The following is a 16,451-nucleotide window of genomic DNA, read 5'->3' on the forward strand; positions in this document are numbered from 1 at the left end:
ACCCAGGGAGGGACGTCCAGCAGCATCCCTCTCCCCTACAGGAAACTCTCCAGTCTGCCGTCGTCGTGCTCTAATGAAATGACACTTGTTCCAAAGTGACATTAACTACGGGGGGCAGAGCTGGGAGCACGGGGGAGGCGAGGATTCCTGTCCCTCCCGAGGGCCTGGCCAGGGAGCACAGGAGAACCCAGGCTTTCAGGCCAGCCCAGGTGCTTGCTGGTTCCATCACCCTCACCCCCACTGATCCCTCCCTCCTCTCTCCAGCCCCAGCCAGGCCCTCAGTGCCACTGTCAGGCCGTTCTGGAGACTGGCATCCGCGGAGGCTTGATGCCCACGTCTCAGCACCTACACACCCAGTGGTGATGATGGATCCCTTTCTGATCTACAGATAATCTGCAGAGAGAAAGTCAGCACACTGCCCCCCATCCACAAGTCCTTGTACCTTCCCCACCCTTCGGCCAGGCTTCATCTGAACACCTCAGGCGCCCTCCTCTGCCCCAGAGTCCAGCATTTCGGCAGCAACCCTGAGTGTGCCAGCCTGGCCCCTCCATCCTTGGCCTCTCCCAGGAGGTTCCCTGTCTATACAAATGTCCTGGGGCTACCCTAACAAATTACCACAAACTTGGCCGCTGAAAACAACAGGGATGTAGGCTTTCCGAGTTCTGGAGGACAGAATTCTGAAATTGAGGTGTCGCAAGGTCAGGTCACAGGGAGGGTCCACACCGTGCTTCTCCCCAGCCGCAGGTGGTTGCGGGATCCTGGTGTCCACATCTCATGGATATATCTGTGGTCACGTGGCTTTCTTCCCTGGTCTCTGTGTTGAGATTTCCCTCTCCTTATAAGGATGCTAGTCACTGGATTTCGGGCTCACCCTAAGTCAAGGATGCTCTTATCTCGAGATTCCTAATCATATCTGCAGAGGTGGCATTTCTAAATAAGGTCACATTCACAGGTAACCAGCAGCCAGAACTTGAAGGTATCTTTTTCCAGCCAGGACCCCTGCCTGATGGGCTCGTGTGCTGCGTTGTTTTCTGCCAGGCGGCAGCCTTGAGCCTTGAGTCTAACAAAAGCAGTGGGTTCCTTCAATTTTCTGGACACAAGAGTGTGTTGTCCCCACTGGGGCAGACTTGAGGCGGGCATTGGAAAGGATCTGGGAAGACCAGCGTGTCAGAAAACGCAGTTGCCGGCCTCTCCATCTGACGCGAGCATCCGTGCACACCCCGGCGACGCTGGCCAGATCCCTGGGACTCGGTGCGGTGGGTCTGGGGGCACAGGCGTGCTGGCCTCCCTCCCCACGGAAACGCACACATAGGGGCATGATGCCATGGCTCACTAAGCGACAACTACCGGCAATAATGTGTTGTCACAGACCCAACTTTCTGTAATGGTTATTACTGAGAAATAAAGATGCTAACCTTGCTGTTTTTGCTGGGCAGTGGGGGAAAGCTTTGGAGGGCGGATGCAGGGGAGCTGAGGGCAGAGCAGAGACACCAAGGGGTCTCCTTGCAAGTGGAAGATGAGAGAAGCTCGGGCGAGGTCTTTCTTTTAGGATGACACCAACAACAGCAGTCATGGCTGATGCGAGCGACCCGAGGAGGGTGGGACAGAGGGAGCTGCCCCCCCAGGCCCCGGAGCAGCCACTGGGGAGGGCCAGGCCCAAGCAGGGTGGGGGGGAGGGGGCGCTGAGCTGTGCAGGGCATTTCCGCTTGGGGAAGATAATTGTGGTAGGGCCTGGCCTTGGCTGTCTTCATCATTTCCCCAAATGCTAGGGTCTCAGGGACGAGCTTGAGAGAGGGGTACAGGCTGCTGCCCGGCCCCTGTTGCCAGAGACATCGGTTTCTGAATGAAGCTGGGGAGAAGGGGCTGGGTCAGCGGTCCCAAGCTTTCTCTCGTGGGAGAGTCTCTGGTTTCTGGACCCCTCCAGCCTTTGTGTGCACAGCCCAGGGCCCCAGCCCCTTCTGCAAGGCAGCGACCACTTCAGGTTTTCGGGCCGCTGGACCACAAGGCAGCTGACGAAGGAAGAGCGTTCCCTACCACACCGCAAGGGAAAGGGAGTCCCTCTGTGGCCGGGGGCCCAGCAGAGCCCACGCCTGAGCAAGTCATGGGGGCTAGCCCACATCCCCGGGGGTGGGCGCAGTGAATAGCTCACACACGCCTGTTAAGGAAAAGCAATTCCACCTGGCAATTAAGGACAAGCATCCTGTAATTAATGCATTTGCTACAACAGCCCCAGGGGGGCTGGGCCCCTGCAATGCATGCTCCCGCTCCCTGGGCACCTACCCACCCCTGGTGGACAGATTGACAGATGCACAGAGAGGCTTCTGAGGGCGGCCGAGCTGACAGGTGGTGCTCCAGCGGCCCTGAGCCGTCCCAGGACGTCAGCCAAGCGGACTCTCTGTATGTGCTTGAAATGGGGTGGGCTGTAGTTGGGGGAGAAAAGAACAAGGACCATCCAGGGGCACGGGGACAAGAGGTGAGTAGCAGGGGGGCGGCGGGTGGGGGGGGAAGGTCTCTTATTTCTGCCAGCTGTGGGCCACGAGAAGAAGGAGGTGGGGGCTCCTGTGGACCTCGCTGCCTTGGCCGGCCCCTGCCTCTCTGTCGGAAGCCGGTCAGCTCGCTGGCTGCTCGTGCGTAGCTGCCCTGGGAGGAGGCCACCCTCCAGAGTGGAGGTCAACCCAAGCTCACTCTTCTCTATGTTCAGTTTTGGATGGTACCGTGCAGGCACGTCCTGAGGCACGGTGCCAATGTTCCCTTTCACAAGAGTGGTCTGATGCACATTCCAGATGCCAGGGATGCCTCTCGAGGCACAGAGAGGGTCCCTGAAGGCCCCTAGAAACACTGCAGCCACTATTGTGACCTAGAGTGAAGCTGAGGACATCCAGCCTTCGAATGGCATGGGGCCGTGCCCAGGGCCTCTCCCCAGGGAGGACGGAAAGCAGCTGTCTTCCTAGAAAGTAACTAGCTACATGACAGGTGTCACCAGCATGCCTCCCAGCGAGCCCCGAGCCGCCACTGATCCTACCTGCAGGGCGGTGGACGCGGCCTCCAGGAACTGCTCAGCACTGCCCTTCTTAGCCTTAAATTTGTCCAGTTGCCCAATCACAGTTTCAATGCATTTTCCGTAGTAGGCCATCTTCCCAGGGCAGGACTCTAGAAGCAAACCATTACAGGTCATACCCTCCATGACCTCTGGGCTGTCAGCTCGGCAGGTGGCAAAGGCAGCCGCAGAGGCTTTATCATTAGACGGGACGTCCCCTGGGAGCCTGGGACCTCTCACAGTGAGGCATGTTAGAGGGAGACAGGGACCCCAGCTGGGGAAACCCGGGCCCACTTCCCGGACCGTGTCCTTGCAGGACTCTGCCGTCCATGGGCCCAGGCTGGCCCTGAGGAGTCCACCCCAGGCCCCTACCCACCCACAGATCCTGGAGGCTCCCAGGCCTCCCCACGTGGCCCCAAGCCCCACAACTGTGCATGGCTGGGGAGGACGCCTGGGAGGGGTAGGCCTCTGAGCATATCTCAGCCTAGCTGGGGTTCAGTGACTGTTTATACAGAAGGTCTTGCCCAGAGGGGTAGGTGACCTAATCCCAAATGGCTGGGGCAAGAAGAATCCTCAGGTCACCAGGTTCAACACTCCCATTTTATTTATTTATTTAAAATAAAAAAAAAATGTTTATTTATTTTGAGAGAGAGAGAGTGTGTGTGTAAGCAAGGGAGGGTGAGAGAGAGAGAGAGAGAGAGAGAGAGAGAGAGAGAATCCCAAGCAGGCTCTGCACTGTCAGCACAGAGCTCGACATGGGGCTTGAACTCACGAACCGTGAGACCACGACCCAAGCTGAAACCAAGAGTTGGATGCTCAACTGACTGAGCCACTCAGGTGTCCCTCAATGCCCCCATTTTTTTTTTTAACGTTTATTTATTTTTGAGACAGAGAGAGACAGAGCATGAACGGGGGAGGGTCAGAGAGAGGGAGACACAGAATCTGAAACAGGCTCCAGGCTCTGAGCTGTCAGCACAGAGCCCGACGCGGGGCTTGAACTCATGGACCGCGAGATCATGACCCGAGCTGAAGTCGGCTGCTTAACCGACTGAGCCACCCAGGCGCCCCTCAATGCCCCCATTTTAAAGGTGGTGGACCCAACACCCAGAAAGAATGCACAGTTGGTAAGTGGCCAGATCTTGTATGGGCACTGAACTTTCCAGAAACATACTAGCTCCAGGAGACCAGCTTGCCCAGAGCCTCTCTCTGGGAGACCTTGGAAGAGCTGTTTGGGTTGGGGCTGGGACCCTGGGAACTGGTTCTAATAGGTAAGCCCCAAATTGCTTAGAGGGGGGTGGCCAGGCCCATCAGAGGCTCCCTCTCCATGCCCCCGTCTTGTTCCATGCTACTCGAGGTGTGTCTCTGGGCCACCCCACTGCTAGTCTTCTTGGGCACCAGCTGTTGGCAAAGCCAGGCTGCTAGCATCCTGGGGAACAATGCGAGCACCTCTCCTGAACCCCCAACGAGTTGGAATGGATCCAGATAGCAGTCCCCAGACCTAGACCCCCCAGAATGGAGACTGAGTGGAAAAAAAGAAAAGCTGTATACACTGTCACTGGGGTCCCCAGCAAGATGGGCTGTCCCAGCCAGTCCAGCCCATTGGTTGAGTCCCCCCACTGCTTTCAAGAGTGTGAGGGCTAAATGCCACCAGATGCTTCAGAGAGCCTCTGACACACAACTGTGAAGCAGAGGCAAGAGGAGAAGCAGACAGCGGTTAAAACCCAGAAAACGTGCCTCTGTCACCTCCGAGAGATAAGAGAGATGTGGTATCCAAGGAACAAGAACAGTGGAGGAAGACAGAGTCTTGGAAATTAAAATATGGCAGCAGAACTAAAAATACAAATAGAAGAGGTGGAAGGTATAGTTGAGAAAATCTCCCAAGAGAGAATAAAAAGATGAAAACACAAAGTGGGAGAAAAATACCCAGAAAACCAGGGAGCCACTCCAAAAGGCCCAAATGCCCACGAGCAAAGAGAAGAGAGGAGTCACGGGAGAGAACGTCCCAGGGCTGAAGGATGGGTGGGTCTCCCTGTGGAGGGGGCTCTTGAGCGCCTTGAATGCTTTTGTCACCGAGGGAGACAGCAGGTGGCATAGGAGGGGACAGGGGTGCGGACCAGCCTCCTCCCCCAGCAGGGAATGCATCTCCAACCTGGAGAAGGACAGCACGAGCAGAAAGACTAGGCCCTGCACCCTGCCCTGCGGAGGGAGCCCAGAAAGGGGCAGACAAGGGACTGGGAAGCAGGGGCATTTCCAGAAAGGTGACAGCAGGAGGCAGGCCAGGGGCACCAGAACAGGGGAGCCCTCGCCTGGTGCAGCATCCCGAGCGGGTTTGAGCTGAGCGCTCTGGGAAGGAGGCTTTGACTCCTGCCCTGCTCTGCTGGCTGCACACCTGGGCCCCTGCACCGCCCGGCCCTGAGGCCTGACTCGGGTCGCTCAGGCGCCCAGCCCTAGCGGTGCAGGGACAGAAGCGGCACGAGCCTCTCTCGTATGCGACCAGAAGACAGACCTCTTGGAACAGGGAAACGCACTGAAACCGGCTCGAAGCCCTGATGCCGGTGCCGGCCCTGAAGACCAAGCCTCAGGAGTCCGGGTTCGGAGACCAGTCAGTGGTTCCACGAAACAAGAGCACACTTCAGGGGGCAATGGCTGAGACCCACAGAGGACTCAGCGGGGGCTGAGTCCCTATTTCTACATCGGTTCTTGCCCCAAAGTGGGCATGACCATCAGTACTGAGTGAGCTAGCTGCTGGTAGGACCCGGCTGCGGTCACTGCCCCAGGGGCCACCTAGAGTCAGGTGGGCTCAGGCCCAGGAGAAAGGAACTGGCCACCTGCATGCAGGCACTGAAAGCAGTGTGCTCATCCATCTGTCCCTATCTTCACCAGGACCACCTACACCGAGCCCAAACTTTGGCCTTTGCAGGTGCAGGGGTCGGAAGGACGGGTGGTGACGTGGGGCCAGCGCGTGCCAGGTGACCCCCTTTTGACGTGCGGCCAGGTGGCGGCATCGCTGATTGTGAACACACACTGGGCTACTCGTTTCTTCCAGGTCCGCCCCTCAGCAGTGGGACAGGCCACCTGGAGAGCAGGCCACACAGCACCTTTGGGAACAGAAGCAGTCCCCATCTGTGGCTCGAGGGCAGGGGGCTGGCCGGCTTGGCCCCTCCTCTCTCATCTGCCAGGGGCAGGCTGGCTGGACCGTGGGAGCAGGTCCTGACCCTCGGACACAGGCAAGACGAGGTGAGGGCCGCAGCGAGGAGGTCGGCGCCCGAGACAGAGGTGCAGGAGGGGTACAGACGAGGCCTCGCGAGGCTGTGGATGCCGTGCAGTCCTCCTGGCCCGAGTCCCAGGTCTGCTGGGCAGCTGAGGACAAGTGACTTAACTTACCCGAAGGCAGGAAGTCATGACCCCTACAGTCAGGGCCCTGACCTGGCCGCCTCCTCTGGGTGGGTTGCCCTGCTCTGATGTCCCACTCCTGGCGATGGCATTGCTGACCACACAGAGGGACACGAGGTGTCTCTGGGCCAAAAGGTAGCATTGAGGGGTGTGCAATCAGTTCTTTTTTCTTGCTGTGGGAGTCTGTACTGCTAGGACTCCTCCCTGGGGCCTGGCTTGCAGACTGAGTGAATGTCCCTGGAGGAAATATTGGCTCTGGGAGAAGTTCTGGAAAAGATCTATTTCCATAGTTTGCAATCTTTTCCCTAGCGAGATCTGACTTTTCTCAGCCTCATGCAGCTAGTGGACAAAGGGACATTTTAAAGGCCGCAGAAAGTGGGGGCCACCCCCCCCAACACTAACCACCCCTCATCTGGCCACAGAAAGTGGGGGCCACCCCCCCAACACTAACCACCCCTCATCTGGCATTAGAGGCCTCGCTGCATGGGACGGAGCTTGGAAGTCTTGAGGCCACAGGCTGCCCGTGGCCCCTCTGGATGAGCCCCTGTACTTGGTTATTTGTGTTCATGCAAACCCTTTGCCCCGGGTCCCACGTCCGAGAGGCTGTGGGACATTTGCAGGTGAGGATCACCCAGTCCGCCTGCACCAAGTGGCCACAGACCCACTCACCAGGTCTCCCAGGCCTGGCCCTCCGCCTTACCCCCCGGCACAGCCACTGTCCTCCCGGGCAGGTGTTCCAGTGTGGGGGAAAGGCGGGAGGACCCTTTTGCCTGAGCCTCTGGCAGGTGGGATAGATGGCAGTGCCACTCTCTGAGGTGAGGGAGGTTTGGGGGAGAGTGGCCTCAGGTCAGGGGAGTGTCCTTCCACTAACAGCCATCATTAACAGATCCTCCCAACTCTTGGGGTACCCAGCACGTCCTACCCCTTCGCAGCCTGGGCTCACAGTTCCTGGGGTCCTTCTCCTGCTTCCCGTCCTGTACCCCAGCTCTGTCTTCCCGGGATTCTCACTGGCTCTCAAGCCCCTTCACGTGGATCTCCTGAACCTTGAACGCGCCTCTCCTCTCTCCGGTGAGCTCCTAGGCATCCCTTAACACCTGATGCAAATATCAGCACCTGTGGAGCCTGCTTCCTCCTCCCTTAGCTCTTCCCTTCTCCGTGCCTCCTCTGAACTCATCCAAACCTATGTGACGCACCTGACGCAGGACCCTCCTGTGCCACTTCTGCGTCCACAAGCTGGTCTCCAGCAGCTTAACCAGAGCTGGTCTCCAGCCAGTGCCGCAGAGGTGTCTGCGGAGTCAATGACAGGATGCAAACTGCAGAACAGTCAAGCTGAAAGTGTCAGCACAGAGCCCAACACAGGGCTCGAACCCACGAACCGTGAGACCACAGCCTGAGCTCAACCGACGGAGCCCCCCAGGTGCCCCTGTATTAGTGATCTTTTTTAATTCAAGCCTTTGCTTCCACAGATCCTATAGTTCAACAAGTTCGCTTTCGTTGTTTCGTTTAATTGGAGAATAATGGATGCCCACGAGATATTTACTAAGCAAGTAAAGGTGGGACAGAACAAACCCCACGCTGAGTTGGGGGGTTGAGGTGGGGGGGTCAGGCTCCCCATCCCAAGGGAGCGCTTCCTGCCTGTGGGAGCCTGAGCCCCAGGCTGGTTCTGCAACCCTCCAAACACCCACTCTGCCAGATTCCCGGTAACATCTCAGGATGAGCCATAACTGGGGGAAAGAGACACCATGTCAACATAGTAAAGCAAAATAGCATTTACACATTCTGGAGCTCACAAGGAAATGAGCACAACTAGTAAAAAGTCTATTTTTACAGAAACAACGTTGAGGATGCAGTCTTTTCGCCCCTCCCCCAACAGGCACTTGGGGGCACTGCCCCGGGATGGGGTTTGGCCCTTGGCCCTACCTTTCTGCATCTGCTCTGAACACAGCTCTGCCTGGAGGAACCAGATACCGGCAGGAAAAGGGTTCCCTCCGGCACCTGCTGTGGGTGGTGAGTGTGGGCGGTCTGCACGTGTTTAGTGGGAGACGTTCCTCAGGCAGGATGACTTCCCTGCCCTCCCTCCTGTCCCGGAGCTGGAACATTCTGAAGAAAGGACGCTCCAAGAGGCCCTTTGGTGATGGCTCAAAGTCCAAGAAGAGCCAGAGAGGCAGCCAAGCCCTGTCCCCAATGCAGAGCGGGCCTGGACAGAACTGGAGGCAACAAATGGCTGAGCCAGGTGGAGGATGCAGAGGGGAGTCTGTGAGGGGCTGTGCGGAGGAGGGGGGTCCCTGGGGAGCCCAGCTGGCTCGAACCATTAGTCCCTGGCAGTCTGGCTCACTACCAGGCCTGAGGGCCCCTGGGGCAGAGGAGACACAGAGCAGCTGCACCAGGAGGGTGGAAATCAGGAAAAGAGACACTTGAGTCCTGCATTCTTACTGAAATTGGCCTGTGAGCTTAGTGGACGTTTTTGGGTAGGAGACAGGCGGTAAAGTCTTCTGATTCTGATACATGCTCTTGGCACCTTAGCTTTGTTCTAATGGGGTAAAACCAGATACATGGGAAGTGGTATTTAATTCCCAAGATTTAACTCCACGAATCAAGACCTGACTGTCTCAAATTTAAGGAAACTTTAAAGGTGGGCTGGACCAAAGCTTCTCTTTTCTTAGCAAATCCTTTATAGACAGAAGTGAGATGACAGGAGATTTAAATTCATCAGACACAAACCAGTTCAACACCCTCAACCACTAGAGAGGCTTCATTTACACAGATACAAAATGTGTGTTAATTAACATAAATTCTTTTCTTGGCTTTTAATTCCGAGTAAAAATCTCCTAAGGATTTTTGCCAAGTCATGCTCTGACGGATTGTGCTTAAAGTATAGACCCACACAGCAGGTTTTGCTGGTTGCTTTTTAATCTCCACTCTCCCTTTCCTCCTGAATAACAAAACACTGAGTTTTACTTGGGTTTATTGCTGCCTAACTGAAAGATGACATTCCCTGGCCTCCCCAGCAGCGAGATATGCCCTGAAGTACAAGAATGTGAGACTTCTGCAAATTCTCTCTGAAAGGGAGAGGCTTATACTCTTCTTCTCTTTTCCTTCCTGCTGGCTGGACTCAGGAAGTGATGGCAGGAACTTAGGCAGCCATCCTGGACTGTGAGGAAACATGTTAAAGGTGGCAGAAGAGAAAGCTAGAAGAGTCCACGTCCCTGATGATTTTTTTGTGGCTGTTATACCTTCCAGGACTGGCTCCCCATTGACCTCCTTTATGGAAACATAAATAACCTTGCTTGGGACTCTCTGGTCTTTGGATTTTTCATTACATATAGCTGAACCTAATCTTAATTGATACACCCACTTCTCCGAGGTCAGCCTTCCTCCTGCACACAGTTTCAAACTGGGGAGGATAGGAAGAAAGCCTCTGCACGAGCAATGACAGCCCTAGCCTTGGAGTCAATGAAGGACAGAACCGTGGAGAATAGTCCACTGTCTACAGTGAGTTCTTATGCTAGAAGCACTGGCTGGGGAAGAGCAGGTCTTACGTGTGAAGATTGAGAGTCCATTTGGACACACTGAGTTTGTGGGGATTTGTTAGACATCCATTGGCAAAGAATGGGTAAAGGGGTCTGCAGTCCCAGGGTGATGTTCAGGCTGGACATGTAAGTTTTGGAAACGTCAGGAGAAAATGGGTGTTTACCAGACCATGTGACTGCAGGAAATCACCCAAGGAAGGAGTGGATAGAAGAGTTTCCAAGGTCCGGGGCACCAGGGTGGCTTAGCCGGTTAAGCGTCCAACTTTGGCTCAAGTCATGATCTCATGGCTTGTGAGTTTAAACCCCGCCTTGGGCTCTGTGCCTACAGCTTAGAGCCTGGAGCCTGCTTCTGATTCTGTGTCTTTCCTCTCTCTTTGCCTCCCTCCCTCTCTCTCTCTCTCTCTAACATAAATAAACATTAAAAAAAATAAGAAGAAGAATTTCCAAGGACTGAGTCCCGGGGCTTTAGTGTCAGGAGGTTGGGAAGCAGAGGAGGCCCCTGCCCAGAAGACTGAGAAGGAGCAACCACTGGAGTGTGATCTGTTCCAGCCAACTGAGGACGCCATGTCCGGGAGGAGAGCACTCAGCTGAGCTGCCTGCTGCTAACGGTTCAAGGAGGAGACGGGGCTGAGCTCCAATCATTGGATTTAACAACATCAGGGTCAAGGATGACTTTGATGAAGAACTTGGGAGAGGGAGTTGGGTGAAAGCCCGATCAGAGCGGGCTCAGGAGAGAAAAGGCGAAAACAATCGGAGATAGGAGGCAATGGGGACGGGGTGGGGTCTGTGTGCTGGCAACCTAAGGGAGCAGAGTGGGTGGCAGCTAGAGGGGAGTGGGCAAGATTAGCCAGGCACTCAGAAGAGAACATGGCCCACCACCAGCACACACGGAAGCCTCAGGAGCTGCCTCTGGGGAGACTCGCACGCACTTCCGCGGACCACTCTAGTCCAGAACCACCCGAGCCCTGAGACCCGGGGCCAACGAGTCTCAGAGAATGAATTCTCTACCAAGGGAGAAGTTACTTCTACCCCCCGCACCCCCAATCTGCACATCTCAGAACACTCAGAGGAGCGGTGGTGGGTGGGGACAGGGAAAGCTCCAAGCTGTTGCGGGAGCGCCACCTGTGATCTGAATCCTCTTCCTACAGATAAGAACACAGCAGCCTCTTTGTGCCTCAGTTTCTTCAGCTGTCAGTGGGAATTTAAAGTGTCTTGTACTCAACACATGTTTTTAGCTCTCTGCTTGCCACATAAACAGGTTCTCAGATTTTGGTGATTATCTTAATGGACCCAAATTAGGGCACCATTGGGGGCAATAGTGAATATGGGTGAATATCTTTTTAAAAAGCACCGTTTATTGTGGCGATTAAAAAAAAAAAAAAAAAAAAAGCACCGTTCACTTTAACCAAGGAGCTGGGAAGAAGACCAAAATTAGCGAAAGTAAGAAGATGGGAAGCAGGAGATGAGGACTGACCGTGGGAAGTTGTTGGAGAGAGGTGCTGATGCTGAGGAAACGCGCCTCGCCCTCCTCCCTGTCGGGTTCCACCTGCTCCCTTCCCCCTCCTACCTGTGTGCTGGCTTCACAGGAGCTCCTGCCGCCAAACCTTCCGTCCCACCTCCACCCGCCGCCACAGCAGATGCCAGGGCCAGCGGGTGCGGCGGGTCTCGCGAATCGCAGCGGGTCCCCCACTTCACTTCTTCTGTTCAGCCGGGACCTCTGCCACCACCCGGACAGGGGGAGCTCGCGCCGGGGTGCAGTTTGGGCGTCGTCACCTAGCAACCGGAGCCACGCACCGGCGCCGCCGGCGGGAAGACTACAAGCTCCAGAATGCACAGCGCCCGCTGTGCGGCCAAGGACGGCGCGCCCAGGGCCCCGCCTCCCCCCAATGCCCGTCGGGACTTGTAGTTTTTCGCCCCCACCGGGAGCGCCGGGTCGCCCTCCGGCGGGGAGCGCGCCTCGGGTGGGGCGCGGCACGGCGCCGCGGGATTGGGCGGCCTCGGCTGCTGGCGGCGGGCAGGGGGCTCGCGGCGCGTCGGCGCATGTGCGGCGCGCGGCGCGGTGGCCGGCGAGGCGCGGGGTGTCAGTGAGCCGCGAGGAGCCGGCGCCCGCGTGCCCGCGTCCGCCCGTGCTCCCGTCCGCCTGCAGCGGGGCTGCGGGTCCGCCCTGCGCGCCGCTCGCGGAGCAGCTCCGGCCGCGCACCTGCCCCGCGCACCTGTCCGCCGCCCTCCGCCCGCCCCGCGCCCGGCTCCGCTCACGCCAGCCGCCCAGGGACCGCGCGGGCCCCGGCCCGGCCCTGCCCCCGCGTCCGCCCCGCGCCGCAGCCGGGCCGGGCGCAGCGCTGCGGAGGCGAGGGCCGCGGGGCCGGGCCGGCGCGGCGATGATGAACAGGTTCCGAAAGTGGCTGTACAAACCCAAGGTGAGCGCCCGTCCCTCTCTGCCCAGGCAGACCCCTCTCTCGCCGGCCGCCGACACCTCCGCTCCGCTCGGCGACCCGCGCGCGCACGGTGCCGGGACCCCTGCGGCGGGTCCCGCCTCCCCCACCCCTTCCTAAGCCAGGTCCTAGACTGACCCTCCTGCCGCCGCGCTCCGGCCGGGGCGCGCTTTCCCTCCTCTGCCCGCGGCCAGGGCGCGTTCCGCTCCCTGCTCATCCCCGTCCTGCTTGGGCGCCGCGCTCGCACCTCGGGGTCCCCGACCCGCAGCCCGAAGCCGACCCCCTCCTACTTCTCCTGCGTCCCGGAAGGACCTTTTCATCCCTGCTGCCTGAACCGGGGTGGTGGTGGGGGACCCCCTCATTCCTCTTCTGCCCGTCCCCGTTATCCTGTGCCCGGACTGTACTCCCCAGCCTCGCCCTGCGCTCCGGAAGAGACCCTCGCTCCACCTCTACCAGGTTCTGGAGCGGACCCCCACTTTCCTCTCCCCGGGTCCCGGGCTGACCCCTCCTACCCTGTGTGCAGAGCGGATCCCCATCGCACGGCCCCGGCCCTGCCTTCCCGAACCAGCACTGACCCGCACCTCGGCCGGATCCTTGGCCCGCGCCCACCCGCGTGCTCCCCAATCCAGAACGGGTGCCCCCTCGCCCGCGGGGTCGGCGGCTGGCGGCTGCGCCAGTCGCACTGCGGGCGCTGCGTCCCACCGGCGGCCCGGGCTCGTGTCCGCTGTGGACAGCGCGGGGCCGGGGGCCGCGGTACGGGGCGCGGGGCCCAGAGTCCTGGGGGCGCCTTTGGGGTCCGGGGCTACAAGCTGCCGGCCGGCGCAGCGGGCAGGCGGAGGCGCTGGGGTCTTGGCTGAGGGCGATGACGCTGGGGTGGGGTCACCGAGGCCGCAGTGTCACTGACGACCCAGGGAACCCACTGCTCCCCGCGAGGCTGGACCGCTTTTCTGGATTGGGCTTCCCCGCCCTCCCTCCCCCACGTGGGTGGTCTCTCAGGGTGGGGGTTTCTTTAAATCCGTGCCCTCCTGGTGCGCCGGTTCCGGGGAGGCAGCAGATCTGTTTGGGGAGACCGGGGTCTAGGGGACGAGCCCAGGGACCCGAAAGCTTGTGCTTCGTGGTGTTTGGGGTCGGAGATTTCTCCGGAGTGTTGGGCTGAAGGATTAGGATGCCTGTGGTGCTCCTTGCTCCGCCTTGGCCTCCCCCAGAGAGGATTCAGTTCTTCCGCGTCAGGTACAGCCACTGGCCTCCCAACCTTGTCCTGTAGCAGCTCCTTATCCGTGGTGGTGGGGGTGGTGGTGGCTTGGTGCGACCCTGGTGCTTCCTGGCTCCCTGTGGTTTGGGACCTCCCTGGTCATTTTCTACCTACCTGCTCCTCACTGCAGTCTCCCCTAAGGCCAGTCTCAGCGACCTCCTGCTGTCCTGCCGGGGGGTTGTCAGGGGGAGGTGACAGCCACTGCATAGGATATCTGTACAAGGAATGGCTTTTTGTGTGTGTGACTTTTGTCTCCGGTTAAGGAAAAATCAAGTCCTCTCGTCAAAAGGTCATATCTAGGGTGGACAGCAGTGTTATTGTTTCAAGGTATATGCCAGCAGAGGCTGGCAGGGAAATGTATCATAGGTCAGGTAACATTCTGGTGTTTCCAAAAACACTTTTGTCAGAAGTCCAGGTTCCAGCCGTGGCTCCGGAGTCGGCCTTGATTTCAGGATCGCCTAACTGTGTTGTCTTATTGGAAGGGGAGGAAGAGCAATGGTGTGCTCTCTGTTTCGTTAATAGCTGCACAGTTTCAGCTGAGGGGAAAGTCTTCAAATGTGGAAAACAATACTGCCCTTGAGGTTGTGCCCCGGAATGGAGAATGGTACCCCTAAGTTTCCCTCTCCAGCAGGCAGCTGCCCTTCTAAGACAAGCTCCAGGGGCCGACGGGGGCTGGGTGGAGGGCCGGTGTTAACCGGTCACAATGGTGCAGCGGAGAAGGGAGGGCTGGTGCTTTGTGTCAGGTCACGTCTGATATTTGTCCCTGAGCCTTGGACTTGAGACACACGTCCATCTGAGATCTTTGCGTCTGGCCTTGGCGTGGTGCCCCGCAGTCAGCTTGAGCTTGGGCGGTCTCTTGTTTGGGATCTGTCTTTGGAGTTAAATATCTTGATTGTTTGAAGAGTTGGAGCATATTAGGTCACCCCAGTAGCTTTTCATTTTTCAAACCAAAGCTCAGACTTTTGTCTTGGATTATGAATTGAATTTTCTGGTTCCCTTACCTTTCTAATTTAATCCATCTGGGACAGGTGAGCACAGAGTCAGTGCTGGGAAGATTCCAGGCTGGAGGACAAGAGGTGTGAGAGTTAGCTGCGGGGGAATGTGTCTGGGGGAGACTGTTGCCTGCAGTTACGATTTGTTTTTTTCACTTTCGTATTTAGATAGATACACAATTCAAACTGCATTCTTGATTTAATCCCTGCTTTGGTCTAAAACTGAACACCAAGCTTCTTGTTCATTACAGTGCAGTGGAAAATATTGTGGAGCCAAAAATATTCATTGTTCTCGCAGTTCTAAAAAGGATTCAGAAGTGCTTTAAAACATTCTGACACTTAAAATTTTTGATATCTGAATCATTAATAACTACCTCAGTTGGGTTTAAAAAAAAAAAAGCCTTGATGTATAATATAGTAGTTTAACGTTAAAATGACATTACCCATCTCTCATATTTCCATTTATTTTCTTCAAGGCCATCTTTTAAACACTATAATTTCTCTTCATGTGAAGTGTTCAGGATTTGTCAGTATTATCTGGACTGTGAAAGCTGGATAGGAAAGGAATGTGTGGGAAAGCTTATCAGCCTGCCCTTTGTGATGTTGGTGACAAGCTTTTTTGACTTTTGTTTAGGGAAAGTCCTTCCAAGAAAGAGTGAACTTTAAGAAGGTGAAACCTTTTGGAATAATTGGTATCTCCATTTGAAACGAAAGTGTTAATACTTGCGTTTCTTGCTGGGTTATCGCTTTCTTGTTGACGCCTGGTCACTGTGCTAAAGGGTGAAATCCTGGCATAGTGGAAGGGGGCCCCAGACCAGGCCCAGCCAGGATAGCTCAGCCGTCATTAAAGAGCATCCTAATGATGGCACAGGTCAAATCGTGTTTTCCATCTTTGAGGAAGAATTGATGGGTGGGTAGGTGATACTGTCCAGCTGGGTGGGGGTTACCATGCTCCGCCCTGTGCTCCATGAAGCCCTCTCTCGTCCGTACCCCCAAACGACTCCTGGGATGTGGGTCATTAACATTCCTTGTGAATACAGTGCTTTAGTGACTGATGTTTATCTGGGAACTGTCAGTACCCTGGGTTCAGGTCAGAGATGACATAGCCTTCTCAGAAGCCCGGGTAATGTGATGGGCACGTGTGCTTTTTGTAAGAAGCACCCTTCGAGCTTTGTGAAGTCTGCCCGAGCGTACATCCAGATAGGGTGTTTGCAACTTAACCCAGCCTCAGTGGACCAGGGCGTCTAGAGCCCTGTCCACGGTCCCTCCTGGTTTCCAGAGTCCCAGGCCCCCTGGTCATGGGCGTGGAGCTGGCCCTCTGTTCCTTGACCGTCAACCTGGCGGGGCGCAGGACCCTGGGAATGCCATAGCAGGTAGGAGTCCTTCAGGTATTAAACCAGCAGGTCACAGGGCCATGGGAAGGGCCTGGGTTTGTGTCTGCACGGCCCCCAAAGTGCAGAGACGTTGCATAGCCCCTCATCCTTTCGGGACTCCCCGACAGAGACCTGGAGAAATCCAGCCAGGGCATTGGCAGACCCCAGGGCTGTGGGAGGGCTTACAGCGGAAGCTGGTGAGATGGGTAGTCTTCCCTCAACCTGGGTCCTGCTGCTCTTGGGTCTGGGAGGGCAGTATCAGCACGTGCCTCGATTTCCCTGCTCTGCCTGCCTGGGAAGCGAGCTGCTGACCTCGCAGTGCCATGTTGGATCCTGGTGCCAGGTACAGACACTGTTTCAGGAGCTTGGGGTTTTAATGTGAACTTCTAGCCAGGCTGCGTTTCCCGCTGATAAACTCTGAGTGCCTGGCCACAGCTGAGGC

General features: G+C 56.9%; 2 protein-coding genes across 4 annotated transcripts in view; one reads left to right on the forward strand and one right to left on the reverse strand.

Annotated features, from left to right (window-relative positions):
- CFAP99 (cilia and flagella associated protein 99) overlaps nucleotides 1-11,885 on the reverse strand; it is a 41,105-nt gene extending 29,220 nt beyond the window's left edge. The window contains exons 1-2 of one of the 2 annotated variants that reach the window (XM_042937085.1): nucleotides 11,528-11,885; nucleotides 3,023-3,150 (exon numbers count right to left, since the gene is read on the reverse strand). In XM_042937085.1, coding sequence (XP_042793019.1) covers nucleotides 3,023-3,133 — 111 coding nt within the window. In that variant the 5' untranslated portion in view covers nucleotides 3,134-3,150; nucleotides 11,528-11,885. The remainder of the gene's footprint in view (nucleotides 1-3,022; nucleotides 3,151-11,527) is intronic. The other variant, XM_042937086.1, reaches the window with a different exon arrangement.
- Nucleotides 11,886-12,328: 443 nt separating this feature from the next.
- ZFYVE28 (zinc finger FYVE-type containing 28) overlaps nucleotides 12,329-16,451 on the forward strand; it is a 116,747-nt gene continuing 112,624 nt past the window's right edge. For both annotated transcript variants that reach the window (XM_042937087.1, XM_042937089.1), the window contains exon 1: nucleotides 12,329-12,377. In XM_042937087.1, the coding sequence (XP_042793021.1) occupies nucleotides 12,339-12,377 (39 nt within the window). In that variant the 5' untranslated portion in view covers nucleotides 12,329-12,338. The remainder of the gene's footprint in view (nucleotides 12,378-16,451) is intronic.

Source organism: Panthera leo, chromosome B1 (genome assembly GCF_018350215.1).
Source record: "Panthera leo isolate Ple1 chromosome B1, P.leo_Ple1_pat1.1, whole genome shotgun sequence".
Taxonomy (NCBI): Eukaryota; Metazoa; Chordata; class Mammalia; order Carnivora; family Felidae; genus Panthera; species Panthera leo.